This window comes from Mercurialis annua, linkage group LG8, assembly GCF_937616625.2.
Source record: "Mercurialis annua linkage group LG8, ddMerAnnu1.2, whole genome shotgun sequence".
Lineage (NCBI taxonomy): Eukaryota > Viridiplantae > Streptophyta > Magnoliopsida > Malpighiales > Euphorbiaceae > Mercurialis > Mercurialis annua.
Window position 1 is genome coordinate 10,222,266 of NC_065577.1, and position 23,590 is coordinate 10,245,855.

The 23,590-nt window shown below is 35.3% G+C and overlaps 2 protein-coding genes across 2 annotated transcripts; both read right to left on the minus strand.

The window, feature by feature from the left end:
- Positions 1-6,311: 6,311 nt before the first annotated feature.
- LOC126661591 (uncharacterized) lies at positions 6,312-8,884 on the minus strand. The gene is made up of 6 exons (XM_050355444.1): positions 8,802-8,884; positions 8,420-8,727; positions 8,112-8,330; positions 7,116-8,055; positions 6,533-6,810; positions 6,312-6,484 (listed from the first exon to the last, which is right to left on the minus strand). The coding sequence occupies exons 1-6, from the start codon at positions 8,882-8,884 to the stop codon at positions 6,312-6,314; spliced, it is 2,001 nt and encodes a 666-aa protein (XP_050211401.1).
- Positions 8,885-22,252: 13,368 nt separating this feature from the next.
- On the minus strand, positions 22,253-23,108 carry LOC126661592 (uncharacterized). The gene is made up of 2 exons (XM_050355445.1): positions 22,385-23,108; positions 22,253-22,338 (listed from the first exon to the last, which is right to left on the minus strand). Exons 1-2 carry the CDS (start codon positions 23,106-23,108, stop codon positions 22,253-22,255), a joined length of 810 nt encoding a protein of 269 aa, XP_050211402.1.
- Positions 23,109-23,590: the final 482 nt, after the last annotated feature.

The window sequence follows — 23,590 nt, forward strand, 5'->3', positions numbered from 1 at the left end:
CCTGTAGCAAGTCTTAAAATAAAAATCACATTCTTGAAATAAATGGTTATTAATACTTAATTTCCGAAAACCAATAATTAATATTCTGAAAACTGGGTGTAAATTTTTCGCGGAATCATTTATAAAACTCTTTTCCAGTTTTAGCTTTTCAGAAAATCCATTGTTTCTTTAAACTTTTGTTATCGTTTCAAAACGTAATTGGGATACCATTCTTTCCCAAAACTGATAACTGTGAAAGTTAAACATAACAACTAAACAAATGCCACGTCTGGCCCACTTTAAACATGCCATAGCAATGTCATTACAGTTTCCAACTGTTCTTTCACATATATCGGTATCATATATACCCGAGATGCATCGCAACACAAAAAGAGCATAAGCATGCATACATACATATAATATAAACATGCGATGAAATATAAAGCAGAGTTGATACGTGGCAAATCATCGCAACTAAAAGCATGTTGGCGTCTATCTATCTAGACTAGCCTACTGCAACGCTACTAGATACTATTCACATAATACCACTTATTGACCCAAAAAGAGACTTCACGAAGCAAGAATATGAAGTCCCATCAATGAAAGTCTACGTACCTGAAAAGGGGTATAACAACGTGGGTCAAATATACTGGTGAATTCGCAAGTTTACACACATATATTAATCAAAACAAATACAATTCAAGATACGCATATCAAAATAATGATAGTGGTTGGTTTTCCACAAACATATATCCATAAGACGTTCGTAATGTAAATCCTTTAAGTCTCCATACAGACTTATTTAAAACGATCTATAGGACAGAACCCGTACGTTCTTTTGCCGCTAGTTTATTCATCCAAAAATCCTTACAGCGCTAAACCGTACTTTATCATGTTATCAACTTCCCTTTAGATCTAACGACCGAACTCTCTTGTTCCATCGCTGTTAGTCTTTAGATCGTTCGACGGGGCCACTTTCGCCACTATGTCGCCAATCTGTTCGGGGTTCTAGATCGTCGTCTCAGAACTCACCCGCTATGTCTAGGTCGTCGCCTTAGACTTACCATTCACATTCACGCATAACTTAAAATAAAATACGTATCTCTCTTTAGCTAGTGATCACTTAGCTCTATTACCGCCTAATAGAAGGCACATTTCGTTAAACCAATTCCAGATCAAATTTTATATGTTTCACAATTCACATCTTTGAAATATATATACTTTTATATATCCTCTTATTAGAGTAAAATACTTTTATTATTTTAATACGTGCATGTAAAAATGTAAACTCATAAGCTGTAGTCCACAAAATAATTTTACACCGCGTTATTCCATCGCTAGCTCCTCGGTCTATTTCAACCGACGCCTCGTAGATACGCTCCATCGAAAATTGACATTTGGTCACATCTTAACGTTCGAGTAGATTCGCGGAAGAAAATGCTTTATTCTACGGTTTGACCTCTAACCAACCATTTGAATACAACACTTATCGTATTTCGAAACGTACGAAGTCTTTTTTCATTATCGGGTCAAATTTAGGGGGTTTAAATTAAGTCAGGGTCCGGTTTGGTTCACTCTACGTCCTCTAGATCAAATTATCATTTTTCCCTTTCATTACTATTAATAGTCCTTATTAATTCCACTTATGTCAAATGAATCATAATCCTTTAATTAAAATTCCAGTTTTAATTAAGTATTAATTGATTCATAGCTCAATAATAGTCCATATAGAAAATATGACTTTTGGTTAGCCCAAGTCCAAAACTTTATAAATTTATCTAAACTAAACAAATTTGGGCCTATCATACACTCTATGTCCATTTAAGTACATTAAATAAAATATAAGCGTTTAAAACTTTTATAAAATACACCTTAGTCTTTTATTTACATTTTATTTAATCAATTAAATTTATTTAAGTCCATATTTTAAATTAAGTCATATCTACGGTATTTAGTATAAAGTCCTATTCCGGAATTCCTTTCAATCGGTCTTAGTTCTTAACGGTTTGGGTTTGGGTCTTTAACCCAACCGTGTCGTGGCTCGGTAGAACAGAGCCACCGTGCTCCGTTCACCGGCCGGTAGTGGTTCGCCGACCACTACCCCCCTCTCTACACCTAATCACCAAAATTTCATAACAATTAATTTCAATTCAAATATAAATTTAACATTTCTAAAACTCATATCATAGATTTAATCACCAACCTAATCAACCAACACACCAAATAATTTTTCACAAAATTTATCAAACCATACCTACATTATTCGAATAACATATCAGAAATTAACACTTAGCATTTTTAGCTATTTTAACATTTCCACATGCTTACAAATATTATCTCAACCAGATAAAAATAATATCTATCTCATAATCTCACACTTTAACATTTCCAAAAAATTTAACATCTTCTAAACTACTTATATTCATACTATTTTCCAATAATTATTCGGCCATCACTAGAAAAATTCAAACAATCCTAAACTCATATGATACAAAGTCTCTTATTGTTATCTAAATTTAATAAAATCAATATCATATAAAGCACATTTTGTTTTTGTCTCTAATTGTTATTTAAATTTAATAAAATCAATATCCATAATTTTTTTTGTCGGTTTTCGAAATACTACAAAATTTATTCTTGGAAACTGTTTCCGTTTCGTTTTTATTTTATTCGGACCTTAAATAAGTCAAACTCCGTAATAATTCGACATGTTAATATTTTAACCAAATTTATTTATTATGGCCGAAATTACCAAAATGCCACCCATGCAAAATAATTAAATCACGTAATTACTCATGCACACAAAACACGTAAAATTATTAAATAATTATTCTAGCCTAATTAGGACCTTAATCGATATTAAAAATATTGATCCCTAGGCTATAAGCTCCCGATAAAATCTTCAATTTTATCCTTTTTCTTAAAATTCCATACACACGAAATATGGGGTATTACATTGGTTCGCAGATCGCCTTACAAAAACAAAAGAAAAAGTAACAAACTGCTTCACTAACTCAATGCAATTCTTAACTAACGGCTCACAGTCAACCAAAGACGAATTTCGTAACTCTAGCACAACATCCAGCGTATCCGATTCAATAATCACATTTGCACCACTCTTGATCCAACTCAATACTCATGATTTTCGCCACTCATGGGGAAAATAAACCCATAAAACTTATGCTCCTCGCTTGAATGATAGAACCAGACCAATCCCTTACTATACAACCAACTCCCACTCTGTTTTGATCTAAAAAAATGACAGCATCAACATTAATTTTCCACCACCCTCTCTGTGGCCTTCTTCAACACACATGCCCATCACCTACTTTAATACCCACTGATCTCAGCTCAACAACATCAGAATTGCCCGCTTTGCCACGCTGATTGGTTATGACCAGCATCAGTTAGAATTGAATCAACTGACTCTGCCTTCTTTGACCAGATAATATTATTTCTATTACACCACACAAACCAGCACACTATAGCCACCACAGTTGCCTCCTCCATAGATAAACTATTCAGCCAGAAGCTGCACCATGACGGGAAATCTGCATCTTCTTCCACATAAACATTCAGCTGCAACTTATTCCAACACTGCACCGCAATAGAGCATCTACAAAAAATATGGTGAGTAGATTCATCATGCATACCACAAACTGAACAAACATCGTGCACAAAAACATGCTTCGCCGCCAAGTTATCTAGAGTAGGGAGATAACCAGACATAGCTCTCGATAAGAAATTCCTCACATAAAGAGGAATTTTGAGACTCCAAATTTTATTCCAGCTCATATCCATCTCACCAACAAACTCCCCTCTAATATGCCTATAACAACTTCTAACTGAAAATTTTCCTTTCTCCTCAAGACTCCAATACCACTGTCACGTCCCAATTTATTGAGCCGAGACCGGCGCTAGGGAACGGGAGTGGTAGCTTCGGGACCCGTAGCAAGCCTAAAACCACTATGAATTTTTCGCAAATTAAATATATTATTTTATATAAAACATTTTTAGAATACCTTTTTAAACATTATTATTATAAATATCAAAATATCTTTATTGTTTTCTGAAAACTATCGCGAATCACTCTTATAGACTAGGGTCTTACTGAGCGACATCTCATGTCCAGCACTGCCCTGTCTCTAATCATAATCGTAACCAATTTCACTTATGGTAATTGGTTAAAGAAATCAAACGGTTAAAATATAATCTTTATAAACAAATAATATATATACTCTTATAGCAAATCAGAGTTGCCCATTTAAATTTACCATTTGAATTTAAATCTTACATTACATACAGACATCTACCGACTACTGCAACTCTACGAAGAAAATGTCCCTGACATACTCTTTCACTATTATGGACTTCCGGAACAAGGAAAGGAAGTCCGCCCTTTAAAATGTTTTCACCTGAAAGAAAGACTGTGAGGGGTCAGTATATGGGAATATACTGAGTGAGTTCATACATTTACTAATAAGTATTTATAAATCATAAAACAATGCAATGACGTTCAAACCTCATGCATCCAAGTATAGGATCCAACTGAAACCCTAATCCTCAAACATATTAATCCTCTATCATGCAACCCAATCATTAATATCAAGTTGTGAGTCCAACTCACTGGTGGGTCCAACCCACTAGATTCGGGGACTCCATGTTACACCGTAACCGAGTGCTCACTCGTATCAAAATCATACACCCAATCTTGAATTTCATAATCATAATCAACTCACAATTGTATCAAATCAAAACTGGTGATCACGCAGTCCTATTGTCGCTCAATAGGTAGCACGTTCCATCGGATCAATACTGGTTTTAAATCAAGCGTATGCGCGATGCATATAAAAATTTCTCATATAAAACATGCAATTCAAACATAAAGCAATATAAAATAATTGCTTGAATAAATACTTTAAAAGCAAATCGTATAAACTCACAGTGACCGCTTATTCCAAAAATACTCTGGTGCTCAGAAACGTCTAGCTTCCCGAGCTCCTGGTCCAGCGACTCCTTGCCTCGCCGGATCTAAAACTATTTTAAAACATTTTACTTGTGTCAGAATCCTATTCAAAGATTGACTCTAGACTCAAGACTCGACACGCTAAACTCTCATTAACTGTCGTGCTTCTCACGTATATTCCGATAAACGGTTTCTAACTCGTTTACGGATCGAATATCATTTTTAAATAATTTCTCTTTTAACCTCGTTAGGTTAAATAATTCGAACTAATCGACAATTAGTCGATAAACTAATCAATTCCGATATTTTTACGCGAAAACGTCAAAATTCTCCAAAACGTGTCGATCGTCCAAACACTGTGCGAGCGCACGTCTCACTGTGCGTTCGCACAGTGTGCTGTGCGTAATTGAGTAAAGTAAACAGTGTGCTGTGCGTTCGCACAGTTCGCACAGCCGCGGGTTTTCACCCCGGCTCGGTTTCCGACGTGCTTTCGATATAAAAACGATCCTAACACATCCAAAACGCTTAATCTATATTCAAAACGCTATAATTCAATTCTAATATCGTTTAAAACGATCTAATCGTTTCGTGGCCTAAAATTTTAACTCGATATAATTCCAAAAATATCCATGCAAACGGAAAAACGTCAAGCTTACCGTGATTATCCGTTGAAATCCGATCAATTCGAGCTATAGAATGTCGGAAACGGACGAGAAACGGAGATCGAGCGACGAACCGTACGAAACCAACGAAGGAAAATGAGAAATGAAGATGATGATGAGTTTATATGATTCGGGATCATTCTTCCATCTCCTTTCTTTATATATATTTGGTTAAATTATTCCTTTAATCCTTCATTTCTTTAATTTAAACCAATTCTCATTTAAACTTTCTAATTTAACCAAACGGTTAATTATTTACTTTACTCAATTACGTACATATTATTTATATCCAAATAAATAATACAATTCTAATATTATTATTTTCTGTCAGTAATCCTCAAATTTCTATTCTCGAGGCTCAATTGGCTTATTTACACTTTAGCCCTTAAAACTTTTCAAAAATTACAAATTAACCCAAAACGCATCCGCGTCCAAATTTTAAAAGGTCTCCAATTGACTTAAAACTTTTACCATAAATATTATAAAATATTTCGCGGACCTTGGCGAAATAATTGTTATCTCGGGATTTATATTCTATTTTATATTAATTTTCTAAGTTGTTTGCTTAATTCTCGCTAATCCGCTCAATAATTACAATTCTATATTTCCGATATAATTGAATTAAATTCTTCTTAATTTAATTCATCGAAATTTACGACACATGGCACAATTTAATTATCTTTAAAATATTTGGGGTATTACAGCTACCCATCATTAACATCTCTATAGCTTAAAGGAACACTAAAGATACAATCAACATCTTTCTGAGAAAAGATATTAGCTAACACTTTCTTATCCCAAGTCCTATTCTGAACCTCCATAAGCTGATCCATTGTAACCATACGCAACTCATCCGGGCACGGAGTTTCAACATAACCTGCATTATCTTTCCCAAGTCAGGGGGCTGTCCACACATTAGTAGTACGTCCATTGCCAATTCTAACTCTCGCACCCACTCTAACCACCAACTGGGATTCAAAAATACTACGCCAAATAAAACTAGGATTTGAACCTAATTTAGCCTCTAGAAACGACACGTTAGGAAAATAACGGGCTTTAAAAAAATTTGCCATTAAAGAATCCGACATAATAGTTAACTGCCAAGCTTGCCTAGCAAGCATAGCCACATTAAAATCCCCAACTTTCTGAAATCCCAACCCTCCAATAGTGCACAATCTAGCCCAACTAATCCCTCTCTTCTCACTTTAATTTCTACCCCACCAAAAAGAATTCATCATACGCTCTAACTCCTCACAAAAACCCACCGGAAGTAAAAAAACATTCATAACATAATTGGGCATAACTTGAGCCACCGATTTAATGAGAATTTTCTTACCCCCTCTAGACAAAAACTTAGAGTTACACCCCTTAATTTTGTTCCACACTCTATCCTTAATATACCAAAAATTATTATTTTTATTCTTTCCCATAAGAGAAGGTAACCCCAAATATTTGCCAAACTCATCTGCTAACCCCACATTAAGAAAATTTCTCACTTCCAAACTCACCTCAGATTACTAAATAATATGTTGGACATATTATAATTAATTTTCTGCCCTGACAAAGCCTCATAAATATACAATACTTCTTTCACAACAACCATCTCCGCACATGTAGCCTCAAAGAACAAATAGCTATCATCCGCAAAAAATAAATGGCTAACCGTTAGAGCTCCCCTACAAATTTTAACACCATGAATAAGATTAGTTCGCTCCCTCTCTGCAAGAAAAAAACTCAGCCCCTCTGCACAAATAATAAAGAGATATGGAGATAACGGATCGCCCTGACGAAGCCCTTGACTAGGCACAAGAGGATCCATATCAAAACAATCACCCACACTCATATAACAAACAGAAGAAATACAAGCCATAATAATATCGACCCAATGCCTATTAAAACCCTGTCTAGACATCATACCCTCCACAAACCTCCACCTAACTCGATTATATGTTTTACTTATATCGATTTTCAATGCTGCCCACCCATCTTTACCCCTACCTTTTCTCCTCAAATAGTGCACAATCTCATAGGCAATAAGAAAATTATCTGTAATGAGTCTATTCTCAACAAAGGCACTTTGGGTCTCTGAGATAATAACAGGCATTAAGTGCTTCATACGATTAGCAAGGACTTTGGAAAAAAATTTGTAGATGACATTACACAAGGGTTTAAGGTCAGAGACCGACTCAGGGTTAGACACTTTAGGAACAAGAACTATGGCAGTATCATTAAACCTCTCATAAAACGCCCCGCTCATAAACAGCTCCTGACAGTTTTTGACAACATCTGAACCCACCACATCCCAATGGGATTTAAAGAACGTCGGATTAAAACTATCCGAACCCGGAGTTTTATCATTATGCATACTAAAAACGGCTTTTATAACCTCACCCGCGTTAATAGACAAATTTAAACAATCAGTTTGAGCTTTAGAAATACAAGGCTGGACTTGTAAAAATTCAGCAGGAAAATCATCATCAGCCGAGAATAAACAAAAGAAATACCTCTTATACACCTCATGAATCTCCGAATTTGTAACTCTCCACTCTCCTCCCCCCTGAGCTTTTCAATTCTATTCACTCTCCGCCTAGTTGAAGCTGCGTTATGAAAGAACAGGGTGTTTGCATCTCCTCCATTGAACCATACATTTTTTGCCCTTTTCTTCCAATAGACCTCCTCTTCATTAAAAGGGTATGAAATTATGCCACTAACTTCTGATAATCCTGCTTTCCATACACATCAGATCTGTTCTGGAATTTAGCAATAGACAATTTCTTTTTTGCAATCAACTTCATATAGTTGGTACTACAACCTTTACTCCAACTCTCCAACACTACACTACTCTCCCTTAATTTCTTTGAGATATCAAAATTACTCATTCCATTCCAACAATCAGAGACAACTTTTTGACAGGCTTTCTTAGATAACCAAACATTATTGAATCGAAACCTACGATTACTCCCCCCTTCTTCTCTCCTCGATAAAGAAAGCAAAACCGGAAGATGGTCTGAAGAGGTTAACTCTAGATTAGAGACCCTAGCATTAGGAAAAAGATTCACCCACTCCTTGGTACACAGAAACCTGTCCAGTCTTTCCTCCACCCGCCTTTCCACGTTACGCCTGTTGGATATGGCTCATTTTAGACTTGTCCCACATTGTTTAGAAAAGGGACTTGTAATTGTTGAGCTATATACATATAATGTAGAAATTCCATATTACTTAGGAGTGGAGGGGTGAGGACTTCCTTAGCATATAAAAGGGAGTCTCCACTACCCATTGAAACTCATCCCACAACAAGCCTTATCAACTCCTAAGGCTTAGTTGGTTCTCTCTCGAGTTTGTATTCTGTTACAATCAATTAGCGGAGTATTTTGGGCAGTGCCCGAGGATGTGAGCCGGTTGTTCTGGCTGAACCTCGTTAAAAGGTTGGTGTTCTCTTTATTATTTATTTATTAGCTGACGCTCAGGCTAGTCGAAGTTATATTGTGAAGTTATTTATATCGTGTGAAATTCTGTCTAAGGATTTTGATACTTAAGTGGTTCGCCTGTGACCCACCATTCTTTCCTGGGAATTTTCCGTTATAATTATTTAGCACAATATGTGATTCGCTAGCGTAATCAATTGAGCTTCCGCAACAATTGGTATCAGAGCTAAGGTTCTATCCTTGGCATGTTGGTTAGCTATTAAATAAAAGTTGGAGCAAAAATGTCTGGGAGCAAAAGTCTATCCACGTTGATAGCTTCGTCCTCGGGAAGAATGGCTATGTCGAATGCAAGAATTGCAGTGGAGTTTTTTGATGGTACAAGACATTTTGGCATGTGGCAAAGTGAGCTTCTAGACGCTTTATTTCAGCAAGGTCTAGATGTCGCTATTGAAAAAGAGAAACCAGCAGATGTTGATGAGAAAGAATGGAGTAGCATCAATCGTTTAGCATGTGGTACCATTTGGTCATGTCTTTCTAGAGAGCAGAAATATCCTTTCTTAAAGGAAACATCTGCAAGTAGTTTGTGGAAAGCATTGGAGGAGAAATTCTTGAAAAAGAACATTCAGAATAAGCTTCACATGAAGAAAAGGCTGTTTCGGTTCACGTATCTCCCAGGTACTACTATGAATGAGCACATCACAAATTTCAACCAATTAGTAGCGATTTGTTGAATTTGGATGTGACGTTTAATGATGAAGATTTGGCTTTGATGTTGTTGGGATTACTTCCTGAAGAGTTTGGGTTTCTTGAAACTACTCTCCTTCATGGGAAGGTTGGTGTGTCTCTTATCGAAGTTTGCGTTGCATTATATAGTTATGAATTGAGAAGAAAATTTAAGAAAGAAAACACTAGTAATGCAGCAGAAGCTTTGATTGTTAGAGGCCGTCTAAAAAGCCAAATGATTGGGAAGGAAGGGAGATCAAAATCCCGACCAGAGAAAGATGAATGTGCCTTTTGTCGAGAGAAAGGGCATTGGAAAAGGGATTGTCCCAAATTAAAGAATAAAGACAAGGCTGATAAAGAGAAAGCTGAGTTTGTTTCGAATGTAGCTGAGTGTGACGACGAAGATTCAGATCTTTCATTGGTTGTTATGTCATCGGTAAATACTCATATTGAATGGCTTCTAGATTCGGGTTGTTGTCATCATATGTGTCCCAATCGGGAATTGTTTGTTGACTTCAAAGAGCTAGAAGGTGGAGTTGTTTACACAGAAAGTGGCAATCCTTGTTTGACAAAAGGAATTGGTTCAATTCACTTGAGGAACCATGATAGGTCAATAAGGATTCTGGAAGATGTTTGCTATGTACCGAGTTTGACGAAGAAGCTCATTTCTGTAGGAGTCCTAGAATCAAAAGGCTTTATTGTGGCTGCAATAAATGGAGTTATGAAGGTATTCTCTAGTGCACAAATTGTCATAAAAGGAATTCGGAAGAACAATAACTTGTATTACTATCAGGGTAATGCAATTATTGTGTCAGCTATAGTTACTTCTAGTAATGATAATAAGCTAGAAGAAATCAGTCTTTGGCATTGGCGTTTGGGGCATGATGGTGGAAAATTCTTGATGGTTCTTGCAACTCAAGGATTATTGGAGGGACTACGTCCCTGTAATTGGATATATGAAGAAGGATTTCCGAACAAGAATGATATTGGCTATAAGGCAAAGTTGGTGGCTAAAAGCTATGTTTGGACATAAGGAATTGAGGTTATCTCTCGAGTTGTTAAACATTCTTCCATTAGAATTTTGTTGGCCTTAATAGCACATTTGAATATGGAACTAGTTCAGTTGGACGTAAAAATAGTGTTTTTACATGGATTCTTGGATGGGGAAATCAATTCGACTCAGCCAGATGGACTCAAGGTGGCTGAAGATGAAAATTGGATTCTACAGTATACTTTGAATACTGTGGATGTTGGTCTAATATTTGGGCAGGACAAGAAAGATGGTCAATATGTAGTTGGGTACAATGATTCGGACTACGTTGATAAACGACGATTGACTACGGGCTATGTGTTTACACTATCAAAGACGTCGTTTAGTTGGAAGTCTACCTTGCAGTCAATAGTTGCTTTGTCTACCATGGAGGTAGAGTACATGGCAAGTGCAGAAGCTGTTAAGGAAGCAATTTGGCTTCATGGGTTGCTTGGTGAATTGGAAATTGAAGAGAAGGACCAAGTTTACCGTGCAAGGGCAAAGCACATTGATGTTCGATATCATTTGGTGCCAGAGATTATTGAAGAAGATGGAGTCCTACTTCAAAAGATTTTGACAATGGAAACTCATGCTGATATGATTACAGAGATTGTTAAAGCAGTCAAGTTCAAACATTGTTTGAATTTTATTAGTGTTCTCAATATTTGAGATTTGAATGTGGCCCGGCCCACGCGATGCTTGAGGGGGGATTGGTTGCTCTACTTGGTCATGCTATGCGTGAGGGAGAGTGTTGAAGTGGGATCATCCCACATTTGTACTTGACTGCTACAGTTGAGAGTTGGCGCTTTTGAAGCGCAGTTGTAGGTACTATTAAAGATAGTCTGAGATGGTAGAGAGAAAATTCGCCAAGGTGGAGATTTGTTGGATATGGCTCATTTTAGACTTGTCCCACATTGTTTAGAAAAGGAACTTGTAATTGTTGAGCTATATACATATAGTGTAGAAATCCCATATTGCTTAGGAGTGGAGGGGTGAGGACTTCCTTAGCCTATAAAAGGGAGTCTCCTCTACCCATTGAAACTCATCCCACAACAAGGCTTATCAACTTCTAAAGCTTAGTTGGTTCTCTCTCGAGTTTGTATTCTGTTACAAACAATTAGCGGAGTATTTTGGGCAGTGCCCGAGGATGTAAGCCGATTATTCTGGCTGAACCTCATTAAAAAGTTGGTGTTCTCTTTATTGTTTATTTATTAGCTAACGCTCAGGCTAGTCGAAGTTATATAATGTGAAGTTATTTATATCGTGTGAAATTTTGTCTAAGGAGTTTGGTACTTAAGTGGTCTGCCTGTGACCCACCATTCTTTCCTGGGAATTTTCCGTTATAATTATTTAGCGCAATACGTGATTCGCTAGGGTAATCGATTGAGCTTCCGCAACAACGCCCATGGGACCAAGTATACTTATACCCATCAACTCCCATATCCATCAAACCACCAGAAGTAACAGCTTCTCTAAACCCTTGAATGAGCCAACAAGGTTGGGGATAACCTTCCTTCTTCTCATCTTCTTGCAGAATGTCGTTAAAGTCACCTGCTACACACCAAGGAATGAGATTAATAATGTTAAGCTGTTTCAACATCGCCCAAGACTCCTTTCTTCTGCTTCTCTCAGGAGTTCCATAAAAGCCGGTAAATCTCCAATCCCTACCTTCATCATACACCACAGAAACACCAATATAGTTTTCACAACAAGATAGAATAGTAATTACACAGGACCTCTTCCATAACAACGCCAACCCACCCTTTCTTCCAACACTGTCTACACACCACGACTCATCAAACTCCATAGTAGTCTTACGAGCCATTAATCTCATATTTGTTATCAATGTTTCACACAAGAAAAGAATATTTGGTTTCTTGTGATAGACCAAATCTTTTAGAAATCGAATAGCCCGTGGACTGGCCAACCCACGTGATCGGTCAAGTATACGGAATCAATTGTAGCAAGTTATACTCGGAGTATCCGAGATCGAATCCACAAGGACGAACTCTTTAAACTGTTATTTGAATTAACTTTTGTTTAAGTAACCGTTATATTAATTTGAGTTGGGTTTGAAAACAACTATGTAATAGATGAAAATTAAAAGAATATTTTAGAATAATATATCAATACTTGGAATAACTAGGATTCCGGGTTCCACCATAATTTGAGGGGAAATTCCACCATATCTAATATTATATCTCAAAAGCTTTTTCATGACAATTGTTTCTAAAATATGTTTGTTCCCTCTCGAGACACAAACTTGTGTTTAAACGACTCTGGATCTTTCTCAATTACCATGTTAATCAATTAAACCCATTAAGTAAAACAATTACCCCCAACACAATTTCTTAGATATATCTCTATTCTTTAGTAAATTGTGTTTAAATCTCTAGATCCAAATTCATGTTTCACCGGTAAGTACTTCACATGAATTCTAGAATAAAAATATTAAGGTAGCTAAACTTAACATTCAAGATCATAACAAGATATTTAAAGAAAAACCTTGTTTAAAACATTAATGAGATGTAATACAAAATAATCAAGAATTTCCCCCAAACTTGGCTACATCTCTAATCCTAATTTGAGGCTTAGCAATCCATTTTCATATTGAAAATAACAATAGAATTGTTATACCTCAAGAACATAAAATACAAGAAGAGAAAAAAGAGAATGGTTGAGAGGATTTGTGAATACAAAGAAGTGTGAAAATGTCTATCTAAAAGTGAGTCTCCTCTTCTTCTCCAAATGAGGACTATTTATAGTGTAGGTAAGAGTGTTCCCCGAGGTATGCATTTACTTCGTCTCATAAAGAGGTGAAGTAAGGACCAAGTTTGAGATCTTTTGTTTCCATATGTAGCTTGAGTGATGCCCAAGTTTAGCATTCCTTCCATAATGAGCTTGATTTTGAGATATTTTCTTGTGTGTTGGCCAAGAAATATCTCTCTTGAGTGTGGTTGAAGGATATACTGATATGGAAGGTGTTTGAGTGCTCATCAAGGCTTCCAGATTCCCCAAAACGGGCGAAATATCATCGGGACAGAGCTTGGCTGGCTCCGAGCCGGTTTGGTGTCAAAGGTCGGCTGAGCGCCGGCCAAGACTTTTAGAAGTCTTATTCTCTTTGATTGAGCCGGCCTGGATCCGGCCCAATGTCGAAGGCCGGCCTAGAGCCGCCTAGGCTCTGCCTGGATTATTTTCTTTGATTTGGCTTTGGTTCGATCGGTTTGGTTCGGAATTTGATCGGTTAATCTTCAAACTTGATTCAATTTTTTTTGCATTTGGTTATATATGCAATTTATTCAAAAATATATACAAAATTGTTAAGTATTTTATAATTTTTATTATAAACTGCAACCAAAGTAAAAGAAATAAAAACTCTTCTATATTACCAATAAAAGTACTAAAAAATACTAAACAAATGGTATAAAAACTACGTAAAATAGAAGGTTATCAAACTACCCCACACTTGAACAATTGCTTGTCCTCAAGCAAATATTTATTTTAAAAGTAAATTGATGTAAAGGTATACACAAAAATCAATTTTTAATCTACCCCTCAAATTAAATAATTGACTTGTAAAATTTTTCAAGAAAAATAGTGAATTTACCAAATATATCACAAGTTTGCATTTAATTAACAGAAATGTACAATAATTTGATGCTTGATCCCATACAACAAGTTGAATCATTACCCTCGCAAGATTTCTCTCTTAGCGCACAAGTGTTTCGGGTATAAAATTTCACTCAAGTGAATTGTAAATAGGTTTTACAATAAGCTTGCTAAAACATCAACAATCCACTAGTTAGAAAAATTAAAACATAAATCAATGGGACTTTTATTGGAATGTAATGAGATTAAGGTAAGGGTAAGATAAAGGGCTAAAGAATGTTTTATTTAAAGTTAAAAATGACTGTTTTATTTTTATTTTTATTTTTAAATTTTCACCATTTCGATGCTTTGTGTAACATTTAAATTCTCACTTTATAATGATCTTTTTTTTTCAAAGCAAATGATTTTTGATTTTTATTATTTAATTATTTTCTTCTCGTATAATTTTTTTTTCATATATCTTTCTTTTCCCTTTTCTTTTGCTCTTTTTTTTTTGGGAATATATATCAATATTTTTTTTATTGAGCAATTTATTTTCTTTTCAAAAGCAAAGATTAATGGTGAAATAGACATTCATTTTAACTTAAAAAAGGGTAATGAAAGAAGGGTAAAAGAAATAGGAATGTGATAATTTATGTGTTAAAAAAATGGTTTATGCTCAAAATTTGTTTGTTTAATGAAATAACAATTTTTTTTTCTTTTTAGTAGGTTGAAAGAGAGGAATATTTCAGGGTTAATCTTAATTGTCCATATCATCTTTATGCTAAATTTTATCAACAAGTCTCAATTTGTATGTTAAAGCAAGTTTTGAAATACGATCTTTACAATGAGTTCACTCAACAAGAATTGAAGCACGAAATTTATGCTTTTAGGCTCAAAGTCTCTCAATTTTGGTTAAGTGAATGATTCAACAAGTATTTAATGAGGTTTTGCAACAAATTATGATATATAATCTGATAATAGAAAAAATTATGTGTTATAAAAGTAATATTCTCGATTTTTGTTTTCTATTTTAACACCTCAACTATCATAAATGAAGGTTAAATCTACAATTGAATCTCAGAGATACAATTATATTTTATTTTTATTTGTATTTTAAAACTGAGAAAAAATTAAATTTTTATTATTCAAAATAAATCAAACTTTATTTTATTACTTTGTTTTACCCACCCCACACTTAAAATGTTGCATTGTCCTCAATGTACGAGAAAGCAAAAATGTAATAGAAAGAAGAAATAAAATTCTCCCCTGTATCAGAATGGCGGCGCAATTTTCACAATAAGTCGTAAGCCATCTGTTGCTTTTCGTACCAATACTGAATTAAAACTGGGTGCCATATAATTAAGGGTTAATTATATATAAAATCACCACTTTTACACGAATTCTCAAAAATAACACGACCTTTAAAACGTGTCAATTTAGGGCATCACCTTTCATTTTTTTCAAAAACAACATGGGCACGTTTTTAGATAAAATTTTGCTGATTTGGACAACCAATGAGAGCGCCAACTGTCATGCCACGTCAGCAAAAACGCCACTAAAAATGTGCTCATGTTGTTTTTGAAAAGAAATGAAAGGCAGTGCCCTGAATTGCCACGTTTTAAAGGTCGTGTTATTTTTGCAATTTCGTGTAAAGGTGGTGATTTTATATGTAATTAACCCTATAATCAATTCTAACAAAACTTGTTAAAATAAATAACAATCTACAATAGTCTAAAAAAATAAAAAAGTGTTAACTAGTAAGTTCATGCAAAATGAAATGACATAATCAAACACTCCCTCTGTGTGATCGTGATCGTCGAAGCTCGTCCATCTCCGCCTTGTTTACTCTCACCTCTCCCAGAAGTCGCTAAACAACTTCCTCTGTAGATGTTATGCTAATTTCAATCCTCTGAACAACTACTCGTGTATCTGCCACATCTCTCTGAACATTGCGACAAATGCGTGTTAGTCGCCTAGGCAAAGTACGCACTGGTACTCGTGTTGGTGCAGCTTGCTGAACTGGTTCTTCATCTGGAATATGCGGAGGGAAAATGGGATCTACAACTGGTGGTGGTGATATCTCTTCCTCCGGAATTGGATATGTCTGAATATTCCGCCAGATGCCATGGATTTTCTGATAATGCAGGCGGTCAATTGTCTCATAAGTCACTATATCCCGAAGGTCCGTGAATTTTGGCTCTTCAGCTGGAATTGCTACTCGTGCTCTCTGAAGTATCCTGCTAATCAAAATAGGAAATACCAAAGCTTTCGCTTTCCATCTCGTAGCATCAAATATGTGATTCATCGCAATATTGGCTAAGGGAACCTTCTGAACCTGACCATGAAATCCAAATATCATCCTATCCATCCAGTTAATATCAGTCACTCTAACCTCATTCAAACCACTAGCTTTAGGCGACACATTGAATGAAAAAATATAAGCAAGCAGTTGAGGTCGGAGATGTAGCTTTCTAGCTAACAAAAGTGACTTTCCCCTTTTCTAAAATCCAGTCAATGTGAAACTTGACTTTCGCAGTATTAAAATTCCATTCTTTATCACTAATGATTCCAGTCCTATATGCATGGAATTCAGGGCTATGTTCTCCGTTAATAGGCAATTCTAGCATCTCATTCAATAAATCAACAGAAATAGATACTTGTCTTCCTCGTACAAAACTCTCAATAACAGTTACCTTGTTCTTGTCCTTGTATTTGATGTTTGCATAGAATTCCCGTACCAGAGTGGGGTAGTAATCTCCCGGAAGGTCTAAGATTTTGGCCCATTCCATGACTTCAAATGTGGCTCGAATTTCCAGCTCCTCATCCACGTCTCGGTTAACTGTTTTCTCTATGATGAGTTTGTTTTGAGCAGTTGCGTCGAACCACTCACTGTTTTCAGCTGTTAAGAAACGCCTAGATTCGTATTGAACATTCTTTCGCTTCTTTGACTGTTGCTTTCCTCTCTAAGTACTTGCAACATTTGATTTTTGCGTCATTATCGTTCCTGAAATTAAAAAAAATCCAATGATACACACAGTTCAACACAACAAGAAGTTGACAGATATGCTAATCAAGTTGCTGCATCACAACAGATTGTATACTGAACATACAACATGGAATCAATGAAAACCTAAATTATAAACAATCAGTTTGATTTCTACTTCTAAGAGCGACAAAATTGTCCAAAGAACAACTAAAACAGCCCAAAGAATCATTCAAACAGCTTTATAATCGCCAAAAAAACAACAGCAGCCCATATAATCATTTTAACATTTTTTGAATAAGTTGTCACATTGAAGCATTCAAAAACTATGTAATTGTGGTACTTACAATGGCTGAGATTGTTGTATTTTAACTCTAAATCAAATTATTACAACACCTAATCAGTTATTAACAATTTCTGAAGAAAAATCCCTAAATACAAAATCTAGGGTTTATGTGTTTGAATGCAATTTGTTCAATTTTATTCGAATAAGAGATCAATAGATGTTGGGTAACTAAATTAAACATTATTTACATTCTAATTACAAGTAAATATGACACATTGAGCCCGAATTTAATGATTCTAGAAAGATGGAGTTCAAGAATGCATACCTTTGATTTTGAACAATGTAGTGCAAGATGAACCATTTTTTGTTGTTTTGAAGTTGATTTACACAGGTATGAGTGAGAGGGAAATGGAATCTTCGTTTTTTTCAGTTCAAAAAAATGCATTTAAATTTTATTATGAAGAAAATGAGAGAAATAAAGAGGGTTGAAGAAGTTTCGTGTGAACTGCTACGTTTAAAAACGTACCAGTTGCTGGTCCGGCGCCAGGCCGGTGCACGATCGAAGGCCAGGTCAGCACCGGCTCAGGCTCTGGATTGAATTTGCAAGCTGGGCCGGTGCTGGGCCGGTCCTCGATAATGGACCGGTTAGGCGCTGGCTTAGGCCTGGGCATTAAAAAAACATAATTTTTTTTGTTTCTTTTGATTTCATACTAACTTATTTAACAAGAAATAAAAGAAAATAAGAGCATTTTAATTTTGGACTTTTTATTCAATGGATAACTCTTTGCAAAATGAAAATTAATAAAAACAATAAAATTACGGAAATAAAAATGACAAGAAAATTAAAGACACGACATAAAAACACACAAACTTAAGTCCAAATTTTTTGTCTCGTCCCCCTAGTTTTGCTTCTTTTGTTTCATGCAATAAACTTTCCTAAGGCGATCGACCTTCCCATTTCTCATAATTCTCGGACGACCTCTAGCCCGGACTAAGTCTTGAGTTAATTCCTTGACTTCTGAAGGGGAAAGAATCTCTTCGCGCTCAACAGTAGCATATTCAATATCCAGTTCTTCCTCAAAAAAATTTCTTTAAAATCGAGTACCCCGTGTGGTCATGAATTGTTAATCATCATGGATAACTATAGGATTAAAAAAGGATCTCAAAAAGAAGTCGGTATCCCCTAAAAGATAAGAAGAATTTTCGGATGTAGTGGTTGAATATTCGGGTGAAAGCATTCCCGGATAAGAATTTAATGCCAAGTTGATTGAAGTTGGCGAAAGAGTTAAAAATCTCGTCATCATCACTGTAGTCTACCATCTCTTCTAGATCTTCTTCCTCCATTATGACCTTTTCATAGTGACCGGGTCGATAATGAGGATTTGGAATCAAATGTGGGAGAGCATTGTATTCGATGGGATCGACTTCATTATCGGACACAACATCTTCAAGTGGAATGGAATATTGAAACTCAAACTCGTAGTCGGATTCGGAGTCGAAAGAGTCAAAATAACTCATTGTGAGAAAATTGCTTGCTATGCTCTATGTAGAGAAATTTATTTTTTGTTTTTAAAATTGAAAGAATGTTATACAATTAGCTTAACTCTATGTTCTTATTTGTAGGTGAACAATTGTTATAATTGTATTAAATTGGAGGATTATTTGCAGTGTGAAGTCAAAATCACATCAATTTTGAGTGTGAAAACTACTTTGTACATAGATATTGTAATGAATTTATTATGAAATTTTAATGAAGTTAAAAGTTATGAAATTGAAAACTTAATATAAAATCAATGTTAAATCAATGGATTTATTGAAATGATAAATATTTTGTTTAATGAATGATGGAATTTTCGGTATTTATAACAAAAATAAATGATGAATCTACAAGTTAATTATACAATTTTTTTGAATTTTGAAATTGAATTTATTGCAAAATGAATATTTACATCATGTATTTTAAAAATTTAAGACCAAATATTTAATGATGAATCAAATAAAAAGGAATAAATTAAGGCTTTTCTTTTTTTTAAAAAAATTGAATAAATGATATGATTTAATGAATTAATTGTGGATTTGGTGCATTAATAAAAAAGAAATCAATTAAAAATGAATAAATTGGTTATGCAAAATATGCTGACTACACAAAATTAATTCAAAAATTATGTCCTAGAGAAAAGAAAAATAACTGATAATTAAAAACTTGAATTTTTAAATATTATTTTATTATTGTTATTCAAAATAACAAATAAAATAAAATGTACCTTTTTATCTTTTTTTGTTAGGTTGCCTCCTAATAAGCGCTTTGTTTAACGTCGTGGCTCGACGCATTTTTTTTTCACCTTCAATTGTCAAACTTCAAAATGCAAACGTCTTCTAATTTTTCACCCTCGTAGTAATATTTTGCTTTTTGTCCATTTACGAGAAACTTACTCCCATCAATATGGTTGTCAATTTCAAGTGCTCCATGTGGGTGAACTTTCGAGATACGAAAAGATTCAGACCATCTTGATTTTAATTTACCCGGAAAGTGTTTGAGACGAGAGTTGAACAATAACACTTTTTACCCTTCTTTAAATTCACTCTGTTTTATTATTTTATCATGCCAAGCTTTGATGCGTTCTTTGTAGATCCGTGCATTCCCGAATGAATCGCACCTAATTTCATCTAACTCATTGAGTTGTAGCAATCTCTTTTAGTATGATGATGGGAACGGACCCATGAAGTCTATTCCCCACACATCAAACAATTCCACTTCCAAAATTTCTTGTTGTGGCATCTCATTTCCCTTTCCAATGTTTCCCGTTCTTTGGCATCGATCACAAGTCATGACAAAACTTCGAGCGTCTTTAAATAACGTTGGCCAATAAAATCCACATTGTAATACCTTGGCAGCTGTTTTGTCGGGCCCATGGTGTCCTCCGTATGGTGATGAATGACATTCATTCAAGATCAACTTCATCTCTTCATTGGGTACGCATCTCCATATTATGCCATCTGCACCAGTTCTAAACAATAACGGTTCATCCCATATATAAAATTTTATCTTAGACAATTTTTTTTGCTTTTGATGAAAATTCAAACTTTCGGGTAACACTCCTGATGCCAGATAATTTACTATGTCAGCAAACCAAGGAAGTTCAGTAATTGTCCAAAGTTTCTCATCAGGGAATGAATCATCTATTTCCTTTCCATCATCTTCTACTCCTTGTTCCATTCTAGAAAGATGATCAGCTACCACGTTCTCTGTTCCTTTCTTGTCTCTGATTTCGAAGTTAAATTCTTATAAAAGAATTGCCCATCAAATTAATCTCGGTTTTGCATCCTTCTTTGCCAAAAGATACTTAATTGCTGCATGGTCTGTATACACAATTGCTTTCGAGCCGACAAGATAGGATCTAAATTTGTCAAATGAATACACAACTGTTAATAAATTCCTTTTCAGTTGTTGTGTAATTTATTTGAGCGTCATTTAACACCTTGCTTGCATAATAAATGACATGCAATTTCTTGTCTTTTCGTTTTCCTAACACTAACCCTAATGCATAATCACTAGCATCACACATCATTTCAAATGGTAAATTCCAATCGGGCGATGCCATAATTGGTGCAGAAATTAAAGCCTCTTTCAACTTCTCAAATGCTTTACGACAAGCATCATAAAATATAAAAGGAATATCTTTAACAAGTAGGGAGCATAATGGTTTTGCAATTTTCGAAAAATCTTTTATAAATCGTCTATAAAATCCACCATGCCCAATAAAGCTTCGAATAGCCTTTACAGTTGTTGGTGGATGTAGTTTTTCAATCACTTCAATCTTAGCTCGATCTACCTCCATTCCTTTTTCTGAAATCTTATGGCCAAGAACAATGCCTTCTTGTACCATGAAATGACAATTTTCCCAATTCAAAACAAGATTTGTTTCTTCGCATCTTTGTAACACCTTATCCAAATTGTTAAACAGACGTCAAAAGATGATCCAAAAATAGAGAAGTCGTCCATAAAAATTTCAATAATGTCCTCTACCATGTCCGAAAAAAAAGACATCATGCAACGTTGAAAAGTGACAGGAGCATTACACAAACTGAATGGCATGCGACGGTATGCAAAGGTACCGTAGGGGCATGTAAATGTTGTTTTCTCTTGATCCTCAGGTTCGATTGGAATTTGATTATACCTCGAATATCCATCCAAAAAACAATAGTATGCATAGCCAGCTAATTGCTCAAGCATTTGATCAATAAATGGTAAAGAAAAATGATCTTTGCGGGTAGCTGTGTTTAACTTTCTATAGTCTATGTAAATTCTCCAACCGGTGACCACCTCGTTGGAATCGGCTCATTATTTTCATTTTCACCACAGTTGTGCCTCCTTTCTTTGGAACTACCTGTATAGGACTTACCCATGAGCTGTCAAAAATTGGATAAATGATACCTGCATCATGTAACTTGATTACTTCCGCTCGCACAACTTCCTTCATGTTGGGATTTAATCGCCTTTGGCCTTGGACGCTTGGTCTGAACTCTTCCTCCATCAAAATTTTATGCATGCATATAGATGAACTGATTCCTTTTATGTCAGATATGGTTCATGCTATCACACTCATTCAATTTCTTAAAATCCTCAACAGCTTTTCTTCTTCTGTAGAACTTAGCTTAGCATAAATGATCACAGGATAAGTATCATCAGTTCCTAGAAATGCATATTTCAAATGAGTAGGTAGAGTTTTTAATTCTACCTTCGGTGGCACCTTTTTCGGAAGGTTCAGGTTTTTTCTTACCTTTTCCAAGTTCCTCAAACTTGACAAAATGTCTAAATTTTTTAAAACCGTTGCCTTCAAGACTGAGTGCATACTCAATGACTTCCACATTATCATCTTTCTCATATAAGCTCATAGCTAGACATTCTTCTAATGGTTCATTATATGACTCTTTCACAAATGTTTCTTCCACAATTTCATCAAGTATGTCAACGCTGTTACATGAGTCAACAAACTCAGAGTTCTTTAGGGATTTAATGATGTTGAATTCTTCTATGTCATCGCCTACCCTAAATGTCAATTTTCCACTTTGTACATCAATCAACACTCGTCTTATGGCTAAGAAAGGTCTACCTAGAATTATAGAAAAATCCACATCATCATTCATATCAAGGACAAGAGAATCAGCATGTAAATAGATTTTATCAACTTTCACCAATAAGTCCTCCACTATGCCAAGTGGTCTCTTTACTGATCTGTCTGCCAAATGTAATGACACTATGGTAGGTTTCATTTCAGTTATCCCCAGCTTTCTTACCAGCAAAAGTATTAGATTGATGCTAGCACCTAAATCACATAAGCAGCTAGCAACGTTAACATTTCCAATAGTGCAAGGAATAGAAAAACTCCCTGGATCTTTAAGCTTTGGGGGTAGCTTTTTTTTTTGTAGTATTGCACTGCACTCCTCGGTTAGAGCCACCATCGAGTACTCCTCCAGTTTATTCTTGTTAGAGACAATCTCCCAAGAATTCCGCGTATGAAGGCATTTGTGCTAATGCCTCAGCGAATGGGATATTAATTTGAATTTTCTTGAAAATATCAAGAAATTTCTGAAAAATGCAACTCATTTATCTTCTTCCTTTGTCGCAGAGCGTATGGTATAAGAGGAACGCATGCCTTGACAGTTGGTTGGGATTTTTCCGGTGAAATTTCTTCCTCTGCCTTATTATCCACTTCCTCCTCAATCACCACGTGGTTGTCATTCTTTTTCTCCTTTGGTGAGTTGTCAACTTTCTTTCCACTTCTTAAGGAAATTGCCATGGCTCCTTCCTTAGGATTTATTTCGGTGTTACTTGGGAATTTTCCTTGCTCTCTCCCAGCTATCTTCTTAGCTAATTGCCCAAGTTGACATTCCACATTGTGAATCGAAGATTGTTGCGCATTCTTGATTTGGCTCATTCGATG